The sequence below is a fragment of the Amphiura filiformis genome, chromosome 15 (genome assembly GCF_039555335.1).
Source record: "Amphiura filiformis chromosome 15, Afil_fr2py, whole genome shotgun sequence".
In the NCBI taxonomy this organism is placed as follows: Eukaryota; Metazoa; Echinodermata; class Ophiuroidea; order Amphilepidida; family Amphiuridae; genus Amphiura; species Amphiura filiformis.
Window position 1 is genome coordinate 47,371,383 of NC_092642.1, and position 13,139 is coordinate 47,384,521.

Sequence of the window (13,139 nt, forward strand, 5' to 3'; positions counted from 1 at the left end):
CAGACTGACCGAGATAACATGGCTTATGTAGACGAGTACCCAGTGGCTCAGTCCCTTAGTGTAATGTCTTTTCTCTCCGGGCTCGAATTTGGTTCTTTCAAATAATTTAATCTAGGTTCTATGATATCAGAAAATGATAACTGTTTTAAATATTGTCGTACTTCTTTGTATTCACACCAAAATAAATGTCGATATTTATAAATATTCTTTGTGATTTTGATATTATATTTATTGTTTCTTTTTGAAGTGGATTATGTTAAGTAAAAGAGGCTTTTGGTGATTCTATTTGGTGTATGGTTCAATAAATATTTAATCTGTGATAATCTATGATACTATAGTATAATATTAATATTATTGTTTTAAATATATTTCTTTTTATTCAAACCAAAATATATGTCGATACTTAAAAATCATTCTGACTTTGTGAGTTTGGGCTTAATTTTGATGTTTCTTTTTGAGATGGATTATCTTAACTGAAAAGGGGTATTTCGTGATTTTTAGCATCCCTCTTTTAAATGTGTGTTTCAATAAATAACGGAAATAGCCTTTAAAAAAAATTTGAAATGATAAAACTAACTTCAGTTGATTCGGACCTTGAATTTGTGAGTTACGAATATTTGCATGTATTACATCGCCATAGGCCACTGTGTTGAAATGCCTGTTTGTCGACAATGAGAAAATTCAAATTGGACAATATCTTTGTCTAACGTCTGAACTTGCAAGAAAGGTTATGCACACAAACATTATAGTCCTAGTGTGATGATGGTATAAAATTCTCAACTTTTTTGAGTAAATGGATCACGATCACGAAGTGCCCATGCATTTAATTTTAACTCTCTTCACGCGGGTATCGACTGCAGACGACATGTTTCAAAAATATTTTTTTTATTCAAATATTTCAGAAATGTAAATTTTATGACCATATTTGGAATCAGCATGAAAAATGCATTAAAATGAGTACAAACAAGCCTAGTATTGGTTCAGTAGTTCTTAAGATAGCTCTTGATATTTTAACTTTTTCCGTTGAAGCGCATGGCTAGCACGCAGAGCATTCAGTATTCTTATAGGTGCCTTTTATGATTGATTATTAAATATAAATATGGGTGTCAAAATAGCATATCGCCACTCTGCTCGTCTCAAGTATCAACCATAGAAAAGTTTTATCAATTTACATGGGTTGTTCATCTAGCCTTAAGAATGAAATCCTAGAATTGGTCAAGTAGGTCCTCATATTGTTCCCTTTATGTCATGATTTGCTCAACAATTAAATAGAACATTGTGTTCTGTTATTTAGGATGAAAAGAAATAATTGGCACAGATTTAATTTAGCGCGTAAATCTATACTGGCTCAAGGCATTGTACGTATCAAAACATATTGGTGGGAGTGTCCGAGTCCTCTTTATTAAGCTATTGTACCCTTTTTCAAAAGATGTAAGAAATGATATGTAATACGTTATGAGACATAATGCACAATTAAACTACAGTCAGTCTACTCTGAAGTACAAAGTACCGACGCGGACGCACACATTGTGCCGACTTTGAAGGAACGCATACCTGCAGCAGCGACGCAGCACTACGCACTGTTAACGCGCTGTATACGCGTGCGTTGTCACTTTGTACTTCAAAGTGGACAAACTGTAAATGACCATGGACTCTACAGGTTTGTTATTGTAAAACGTGTATTATCTGTGCAAATCAGTGGATGATCTTCTCTCTAAATTCAAAAGAGTGAAATCCACTCTTTTGGGGTGATTTGAGAGACCATCCCGAAAAGAGTGAAATATCACGCCTTTAGAAGAATAAGAATATAAAAATATGACTAAATATAAACATAAAACTCTTAAAATAACACTTTTCATTATGGAATTGAAGTTCATGTTACTTCTACTTCTTTTCATTTGGTGAATGGTTCCTCAATTCACTCTTTTTTTACATCGAGTGAATGAATAATGATATGTTTCATTGAGTGAATGAATTGGTATTTTTGCCTGACAAAACCAAGTGAATTCTTTCTACAATATTCCGTCCAAAATTAAAGTTACGAGGTAATGTTGCCATTCTCGAAGCTACAGTGGGTCTTGTGTGCAAGTGTCAGTCTTCTCAATAAAGTCGTATTGGGCCTTCTCGTGGGTACTAAATATTAGGCTGCTACATCAGTCGAAATTTGAAGCACAATCTTAGCCCTAAAAATTCATATTATTTACATTTTAGGGTTGGTCGATAAGGGCAATACAAACTTTTTAGGCCTTATAGAAGAAGAAACTATTACCGTATTATGTGTCATGATTAATGATTGATGCATCATTATAGTAAAATATTTTCATTAAAACATGTTAGAAAGTAGGCTGATGGATTTCCAGACATCCCCAACCAGGTAAATAAATGATGATGTCCCATATTTGAAAAAAAGTTTAACAAGGTTTTTTTTTCTATTTAGGTACAATTTCATTTTATTGTCATTATTGTTATAGCCCTTATAAGTTAGATAAAAAGTAAGAGGAAGTCATTCTTGTAATCATGGAAGCTCTTAATTAATCAGCTCCCTATAATTAAGATACATCATATAAACTGGTTACTTTTATAATACAACCGGTAACCACACCCACCTAGCCCCTCCCAACAATATACATTTACACATTCAGTGTTTTATACACCTGGCACAAAAAGAAACTCGTCAGTTGTCATCCTTGCTGTTCAACAACTTGATAAGTTTGGACTACTCTGAAATATACATTTTATTAATTGGCCTTTGCTTTCTCATTTGACACCCTATTCGTGAAAATCGAACAAGAATTGACCAAAGATATGCACCTCCAAACCGTCAAACCCCAATATCAAAAGTTGCAATTTCAATGGGAATTACGCGTCGTTGTATTGCACACAAGCACCACGGGCCAATCAATAAAGCACACAATGTAACAGGCACAATATTGAATCGTTACTATTGCAACTTTTGATTTTGGGGTTTGAAGGTTTGGAGGCACATATCTTGGTCAATTCTTGCTCGATTGTCACGAACAGGGTGTCAAATGAGAAAGCAAAGTCCAATTAACAAAATGTATATTTCAGAATAATCCAAAATTATCAGGTTGTTAAACAGCAAGGATGACTATAACTGACGAGTTTAATTTTGTGCCTGGTGTAGTATAATGTCTTTAATGTGCCATCCAAGCATATAACTATTACATTGTGTGTATCATATTTCAAAGAAGAGCGAGAAATCTGATAGATTTCATGTTTCCGTAATCGATAAAACATTCTGTGACGATTCCGTGGAAATTGGGGGCACCGCAAATCGTGTCATTTCCATACGAAGTCTTCTGATCGAAATGTTAATGTACATTTCAGAGGAAATGAGGCAACACTGACATGTTGACCCATTCCTTAATGTTAACTTATTGCTTGATTTATAATCCTTAATGTTCAATTAACCTTATGTGTGTATCCATACGGATTAGTGGAAGAACAACTGTATTAGGCTGAATCTGTGACCCTAATTAAAGCACCAAATCATTGTTTTTTACCTTTTATAATTAAAATGACTTTTGGACGTTTAATTTAAAAAATGTACCACCTCAGCTAGATATTGCTTAATGCAACTTTGTTGCGCAATTATGTAGATGTATGGAATTTTTTGTATTCAATTATGAACTGTTTGATATAATAAGGTTAAAGAAGAAACGCACAGTGACTTTTAAAATCCAAAACGATGTTGTCTAATTCCATTACTATAATCATTTACTATCTTCCCTGGACACATAGATCAAGTCAAGACAAGAGGCAACTCGTGTATTCCTGGTATGGTGATTCTTTGGTTTTGGTGATTTTAACTTAAACAAATATAATTATTTGAATTGGGAGATTTCATTTGGGTGAAACATACACGCAGATAGAGATTTAATGGTGCAAAGCAATACAGCTATTTTTAAAGATGTTCATGAGGACAATCATGTCATGGCTACAAGATGTTACTTTGTGTGTTTCTAACCAATTCCGACATTGGGCTATTCCAGTTGAAATCCATACGCCCCTACAGAAGACATTACCTTAATCTCCTACACAGGGGTTGCAGAATTTAAATGGATCATCCATTTAGGTAACTCCATTTGAAATTCACACTCCCTGTGTGAAAGATTATATGGTCATGTCTACCATAGGGGTGTATGGATTTCAACTGGAATATCCCATCGGGTTAGCAGACGATGATATTCCAGATGGCGCGCTTTTTCTTATTGAAACTAAACTAAAATGATGACAACCAATCGTGTCAAATAAGTGATACTTTATGATAATAATGTGTCTGATTTTGAATTAACTTATTAGTTGTGAAGGTTTTTATTTTCACCAGATGGTTGCAACAAATGGCTCTATTGGTAGGAAACTGCTTGAATTTAATTCAAAGTGAGAGCCATCGAAAGCACTTGACAAAATTGGGTAATCGTCTTGCTACTTTCACCTATATTTAACTTGTAAAGCTACATGGCATAAGATCACACGAACGTGTCTCTGATTTATCTTTTTTGCCAGACATGTAGAATGGAATACACACCGAAGTACAAGTTATCGTGTGATGTACTTTCATATTGGCAATTAAGAGTAGTATTTAGATATTTAGAAAATATTTACCCAAGCACTTACATAATTATGTATATAAGTGAATCGAATGAATAGATATTAAGCTTTTTATTAAATAAAATGTATTTGATTAAAATACATGTATCTGTAACACAAGAATCCTTGAAAAAGCTACTGTAATTCAATATTAAAGACATGCATATAAAGTTAACAATGATACCCTGTCACATTAATGTATAGGCATAGTAAAGATTTTCTGCATTTGAAATTGCTTAAATTGGCCCTATCATGTTTGTAATCGGATTCATAATCCTCCTTGGGATCTTGGATAATAAAAAACTCTAATAAACCGTGATAAATATATGTTCATTCATATTTTTGCAATCTTAGATTGTTCAATTCGCTAACTGCGATTTTGTGTTTTTAAACTAGTTCTTTTCCACTATGTCATTGACTCGACAATTAGTTCATCTCTTGTACATCATGTACTTGTTGAAATAAATGCATATACCGTAAAAACTCGATAGTTAGCACATGCTTACTATCGAGCGCTTTTGAAAGCATAAATTGTACCAAACTCCGGCGCTTTACCAACTGAGCTAATGGGGTTGAGACGCAAATTTGCAGGTTTACTTGTTCGTATATAACTATGTGTATCGATGATGTGCTCAAAACCTTTACACTTTTGTGGATGGGGCACTTCATGTTTGCATGTTTTAAAAGCGCTCGATAGTCAGCACATATGCTAACTACCGAGTTTTTACAGTGGTAATTAAGATGTTTCAAAGACCGTGATAATTATTTAATGCAACTATCCCAGATACTACTTAAATGTTGATAGTTCCTCCATGTCCATTTTGACCATGGGTATCCCAGTTATGTACGCATAAATGCCCTACCAGTTCATCTTTAGGTTAACAACTTTCTAATAACGTGAATGTTACCCAATAAACGCGTAGCGTTGTGTTGACTTAACATTTTCCCTCAAGATACGGAAACAAATAGGAATAAACACTTGGACGTCTTTGGGACAACCATTCCACGTGGTGACAACCTGAAGACTTGAAAGTTTTATTTTTGTATACTTAGGTGTTTTTACAGGGGGATGCCAGAGAAGATTTCTGAGTTCATATCGGCCAAACATGTGAAAAGAAGCGTGTAAATTCCTGCCGGGGGATATCAGGGGCACCCTTTGCCTCTGACCCCCATACCGTGTTTATCATACAAGCTACCAATGCTTCTTTGTTTACTACTGACTTTTCTTGTCTCTTTGCTCTCGTTTTTTCTCACACACAGCCGAAACAGCTGCAGAAGACACACAAAACAGCACCACGGATGATCTTACAGATGACTCGAGCAAGAAACCACGCCAGCGGAGACAGAGAACACATTTCACCAGTCAGCAGCTGCAGGAACTAGAGGCACATTTCGCTCGGAACCGATATCCAGACATGTCTACGCGAGAAGAGATATCAGCATGGACAAATCTTACTGAAGCTAGAGTTAGAGTAGGTGCAATCTTTCCCTTTTATAAAACCCCACTCAATATTAACATCTTCCTTTCACTAAGACACTAACAACGTACACACATCTATCTCTGGAATTATGTTTAATAAGAGTGAGAAGTACAGATGTCCTATTTAATATTGACATTAATAGTAACATAATTCAAAGGGGATGATCCCAGAGATTGACCGGGCGACCGTGACCCCAGGTGACCTTTTTATCTATTTGATGACATAGACAGATATACATTATGTATTTACCAAGTGTAAACATGATAATGTACAAAACCATAACATAATACATGCAATATGATGCATGTTAGATCATTATTCATTTTCATGGAGACAGTATAATGTGTTTACTATATCTTAAGGCTGTTGGATGGGATGGCAATCGGGGGATGGCACTCATGGCAAGTGCCGTATTTTTAAAGTTTTAAACATTTAACTAGCTTAATTCTTAATATTGATACATTGGTCGTATCAGAAAACTAGTCAAGGAAGCCAATAACTTTATTTCCACAGGGTTTGTTGCTCTCAAGTTAAGGCATAAAGTACACAAAACCAAGAAAACGAAAGTTTTGGGTTTTCCATCCTCCCAATAACAAATCATGGCTATGCGGCAGAAATGACACCCCTTATATCAAGCCTTGTGATCTTCTTATAGAACTCATACCTTTCCTCTTGAGTGTATCTTTACTTTGTCAAAATTGGTCAAATTTGATTAACTTAGTGAGATCTTGTTTTATTTCTAGTCAAATTGAAAAAAAAACCTTTTCAAGAGTGTATTAGGAATGAGGAGGATCTTGTATCAATTATTCAAATATTTATTAGGTTAAGAAAACAAAAATTTATTCAAACCCCATGGCTGTATTTGGGGTTAGAGTTTTGGGTAGGGTTAGATGAAGAGTTTATTCCATTTAAAGGACTACAAGCTGTATCACAATGTTTGGTACCCATCAGTGTTTGGTGTTTATTGACAACCTGCTTCTTTAGCAACATTGGATTATCTTGAAATGCCCAGGATTTATAGTTTTATGACCTTATAATAACATTCATTTATAAATAACGTAGCTCCTATGTTGCATTTTGATGTGGTAGTCATGTTCATATCACTGGAAGCTGATGGGTACCAATCATTTTGATACAGTACCCTGAATTCGTACAGATACATTCTTGGTTGAAGGAATTCATTTTGGTGTGATAGCTTCTTTTAATATAATAGCCTTATCAGTTAAACGCATTGAAAACCGAGCTTTTGTTGATAGTCGGTTTTCGATCGATACCCATGTTAAAATCAGACTTGCATGCATCTGTGCTAAGAAATTGAATTTTCTAAATATAAAGCATTTTTTGTCAATCAGTAATGTCAAATAAAATCTGTTTGTGAAACCTAAAAAATCCTGGCTGTTAAAATCAAGCATATCTCTTTATGGACACGGGTCACATGTGATGAAGATGGTCTGAATGAACACCATAGAATGCACTTAAGCCCTTGACGAAATACAGATTTATTGTTGAAATACCTTTGCTAAAACTTGACCGTGTAACACAATCGGAGGTACACATCAGACGTGTTATAATGCATCCCAAGCTAATGAAATAATGAAAATAAAATTGATATTAAATCGCCATTCTGCTTAATCCATCAATTAAAAAAAGAAAGAAAAAGTATTTCAAATTTAAATGAAGATTCAAAAATCACATAATTATAGTTGCTGGGTAGGAAACCCAGTGGTTCTAACCATCTCGCCCTTTGCAAGAATCTTGCTACCAAAACGAGGTTCTCCCTGCAAACGCATGCGCCTTTGCACGAATCCGCCATCTTGCTACCAAAACGAGGCTCTCCAAACGCATGCGCAAAAATGCATTTTATTTCTCGCGCTTTGCTTTAGCAACGCGCCAGAAGGCTTTTTAGCAAAGTATATGCGAGTAATTGAAGCACGCGTTTGACAGCCTACGCACACAAAATACGCACCTCATTTTGAAATTTTACCGTTTTTAAATGGTCAATTATGGAACATTTGGTAGCTTCCTCGAGAGAGTAGCGTCTGCGTGTGATACACGCGCGATCAAAGGCGGTGTATTCTGTAGATCCCGATGCGGCGCGAATGAACTGCGCCTTACATACACCGCCTATGATCGCGCGTGTATCACACGCGGACAAGCTCGCGGACAAGCTCGTGTTATCATGGTTATTACTAACCGAAATAAACAAAATAAAGAAGCTATCACACCGAATGGATTCCTAAAACCAAGCCATCTGTACAATAGGGTACTGTCTCAAAATGATTGGTACCCATCAGCTTCCAGTGATATGGACAAGACTACCACATCAAAATGCAACATAGATGCTACGTTATTTATAAATGGATGTTATCCATGAAGGTCATAAATTTTAAGTCCTGTGCATTTCACACGCGGACGATACTGTCTCGAGGAAAGTAAATGGACTATAGTACCCATGATGATAATTATATGAAGACATTTATTGCAGAGAAATTCCACGGAGTCCAGCTCCAAAATAGCTTGGTGTTTCTGAAATACAACACATTTTGAAAGCTTAATTTTTATAAAAAGTCTGATCCTGCTCATTTCTCATAAACAATCAAAATATCCAGGCCTGAATTACAACTAAACAATCAGGGCCTAGTTGTTTTAAGCTTTTCACTAAGTATGCCACCTTTTTTGAAATACTGAATCACATCACATCACATCACAATATATGTATTAAGAAATTGAGGGCTAAAGAGTTTTGATACTAAATCCAACTTTTGCACAGGACTGGTTGTAAATTGGGCATGTTGGGCAAATGTTCAGTTCGATAGTGAGCAAATACGTTCATTTTGTAGGAGGTGACATTTTCAATGGTCAAATGTACATAGGCGTTTTTTCTGCGCCAAGCGAAATATAGGCATATATCATTTGAATACCTGACGCGGAAGAAGGGCTCCAACTCCAAGCTTTTTTTTTTTTTATATTAAAATAAAAAAATAATAGTTGGAAAATGTTTCATAGACCAAATGTTTTCATCTTCAGTGGACCTCTCAAACATGAATATACAATATCAGCTTCAGTATTCAAAACAAATATGATGTTTCCATGCAACATAGAGGCTCTTATTTATACGAATGGATGGGCCCTTCCATAATATAAATTTTAAGTCCCAGTTTTGTAAGCAGATGTGTCTCGATAAATAAATGAATAGAACCCATTGATAATTATTCATTAATGGCAGAGAAATTCCACGGAGTCCAGCTCCCAAATGGCTTGGTGTTTCTGTACAACAAAAAGTTTAATTTTAGTAAAAAGTCTGATTGCTCATGGATGAACAAAATTCCTGGCCTAACCCAACTATTTGTGGAAGAAGGGCCCAACTTTTCATGGAGTTGGGCCTTTTTTCAATGAAATCACATCATGACTACAGCGTATTGAAAGAAATTGAGGAAAGAGTTTTGATTTTAAATCAACTTTTGCACACACTGGTTGTAAATTGGAAGAACAATCTGCTGGCAATAAAATGCTGGGTCTAACTCATTTTTGTAAAAAAATGGAGTTGGGCCCTTCTTCCACTCAGGTATTCATTTATTAAAAGGCAAGTCAACTTATGAAATGACCCACCACAAATTGCAAATTTTTGCCTTTAACTCAAGAACTGTACATCGAAGATAGGTCAAACTATTATAATACTTTGTGCGAATCTGTGTGCTGAAAGGAATACACTGGCATGACTGGCATGGATTTAAACCATATTTGACCAACTTTCATCCTTGTGGCCACGTTGGATTTATGCAAATTAGGCACTGTTCCACTACTTAGATTTTCCTGGACTTCTGATGTGTCTTTGTGTGAACAACGTACTATAAAGATGCAAATCAATCTTACATATTAAAACCTTCAAAATGTTATTGTCAATGTATGTTATTTTTTAAATGCTTACATTTCCTCCAAAAGTAGAAGACACTTTAATCTTGGACGATATAGGAAATATAATATACATGTATGTACAACATAATTACTAACTTATCTAGAATTATAATGCATTGCAACAGTAAACAAGAAGCCAGCGAATACAGTTTATAGAACGCTTGACATCAAGAACTGAGCTGGCGATGATTTACTTGTACATTGTAATGCATTCCTAAGGCGTGCTACCGCAACTAGAACGCGAGGCTCTTTGCCTCTGTATTCAAAGACCTTCTTAATGTTGCCCATGTTGCTGTGATGTTGACCCAAGTAAATAGTAATTATAAGGTTATTGTCCTTAGATTCAGGACAATTCCCGTCCGACGTGCTAACAAGGCCTGTCAGTAGGAGCACCAGGGGTAATATACCACCATGGGTAGTCACACCATAGGTGTGGGTAAACCCTGGCCACATGGACGTGTCTCCCTTGGTTACTCTGTACTCGGAACAGGGGTTCTTTGAACCAACACACACCTCCTAATGAGTATGATGAGTAACTGTAGGTCAATGGCCCATTGAATAACTCAAAGTGAGTGTGTTGAGAAATTTTAAAAGAAAAGTGGGAATTATAATAGCTTTATAGATTGACGCGCTGTTTTAGTTGTCAGCACTGGACAGAAATGCACAGGCAGGTAGCGTACAGCTTACAGGTGTGATATTACCTTTCTGCTATTAAGCTAGAGACATTCAGAATATGGACCATAAAAGAATACTGGACCATGTTCATATGTACAAAGAATAGGTAGACTATTAAGGTTGTCAACAGTAGATGAACATGTAGTGCAGGAGTTGCCCGCGTAGATCTCCTGGAGGTGTGGCATGAACTTCCTGCGATATTTCTATTGAAGTTCACTTAATGAGTCTATTCACGACATTTAAACTAGCTACTTTGTCTTCCTGGAATTCAAACCAGTTTCCTCAGCTCATAGCTCAGCTTCAGGTCTTCGATGAAAACGCTAGATTGACAGCTCCTTTTCTGACATACGTGTACTCTGGGATTTTAATGGCGCAATTGTTCAGTGTTGCTATATAGCTGTAGATGTCAAATCTCTATCATAGAGAAGTTATTTCTCCCCATAGGGTGACAGCTTAACTCCAACAGACCTTTGTGTTGTGTGTACCATTTAATTCCCATTACACTGTGTTAAATTGTCACACATAAAATGAAGGTGTTTGAAAGGCAAATATACACAAAATGTTTATTAATGAAATTCGAAATATAAAAAATTAAAATAAGACAATATTATTCTTATTAAAATTATATTTTTTTTACTATATTTTACAATGTTTTATCATCATCGTCGGCATTATATTCATCTCCTCATCATCATCATCATCATCATCATCATCCATTCCATTCCTCCTCACTTACATGTTCAAAAATATTTGTTCTCCACACGTCCTCATCATAAAAACATCATCATATCATCATCATCATATACATCATCAAAAACATCATAAGAGATCGTTTTAAAACAATTATCTTCAGATGTAAAAAACTTTAGAAAAAAAAATACATTCTTTAAATCAAAGTTAAATTTGCGTAATCATCCATCATCATCATCATCATCATCATCATCAGGACAGCAAATTATCATCATTATTTGCGTCATTCCATCACAATGCTCATTCAGGAAGGAAAAATAAATTCCTACCACTGCTACTCCTACCACTACTTCTGTTCTATTCTATTACTAAAATTAACATACCCTTACCTTTTTGTAAAATGTCATAAAACATGTAATAAAAACGTAAAATACAATGAACTTAAAGTATGTCGATGTCGTTTTCCAGTAAGCAGCTTGCCGGGGCAGCTTGTCATACACGTATTATGCATATCGCTATATCATGTAGGGTATGCCACTCATGAAAAGTGACACCGCTTTATTTGCTAATCAATGAATTGAGGAATGTAGAGCGTGCTATTGTTATGTAAATTTGCACATTCTTGAAATGTTTTGTACGTAAGACGCAGCTGCTGAATAAGGAGCAGAGAAAGAGAGAACACGTTCATCCGTTTGCTCGACACGTAATCAATAATACCCGATTGCTTAGGACTTTCAATAGGGTTATGGGAATATGGCAGTAGGGTCGGTTGGGATCGGGGTTGGCGTTTGTCGTGTCGAACTAGTGGCATATCTAACAATTGGAGGTTTAAATAAACATGGAATAAACTTGGAAAGTTTAGAATTATATTTCGGGATAGGAAAAATAAACTGAGTAAATAAACAAAATGAGATAGAATTGGGAATACTCTAAATGAGATAGATAATTTGACACAATATTCATTTTGGCCAATCGGCATGTAGTTCTCATGGGGCTACAGTGTTAAGACTGAATTATCAAAAATAAGGGATGCGCGTGGTTTTAAAGCAAAATTATGAATTGTATTCACCGTCTAATGAAGTTATTTGCAGCAACAAACATAAAGTATATGAAAATAAACAAAAACAAATTTGATGCGTTGGTCAAATAACATTACCTGCTGAGAAAACATTGATTTTAAAGTTACAATTTATTTATAGAACACGTCTCTCTGTTTACTTTATTGAATATTCACGAAATAGTCGAAAAAAGTTCTCAATTTATTTTCAGGCGCTATGAATAATCAAATAAAACAGAAAAATGAAGCCAATGCAAATATTGATTTATCATATGAAGCTCTCCTATACAACCGTCAACACATAGATACTTGGAATTAAGGTGTCTCTACGAGATATTTATTTAATTTGTACCCAGATTTGATGTTCTAGTTCTAGAGTGTTATAAGATAACAAAACAAATACATGAGATTTATACTCTTGAAATATACACAATATTAAAAATACTGTTTGTTTTGTATCAATTTAGTGCAAACGTACCGCGATGTAGTCGGTTAATTCACCGGCTTCGCTCAAGTCTTTCGGTGTCGTTGCGTTAAGCTTACGCGTAAAGCTCCGGCATATTATTAGACAACTCGCTCCATCGACATGCCGGAAAAGGTGTGTCTACCTTCTTGTAAATGCGATTGTGGCGATATCAAACTCCTATTTGGTTTTCATTATCTTATGTAGGCCGGAGGGTAGAAAGACTTTGAGTTAAGAAAACTAGGAA

The 13,139-nt window shown here is 35.4% G+C and overlaps 1 protein-coding gene across 2 annotated transcripts in view; it reads left to right on the plus strand.

Moving 5' to 3' along the window:
* The window catches only part of LOC140171743 (pituitary homeobox 3-like), a 79,252-nt gene that overhangs the window by 51,720 nt on the left and 14,393 nt on the right, over positions 1-13,139 (plus strand). For both annotated transcript variants that reach the window (XM_072195061.1, XM_072195062.1), the window contains exon 2: positions 5,872-6,083. In XM_072195061.1, coding sequence (XP_072051162.1) covers positions 5,872-6,083 — 212 coding nt within the window. The remainder of the gene's footprint in view (positions 1-5,871; positions 6,084-13,139) is intronic.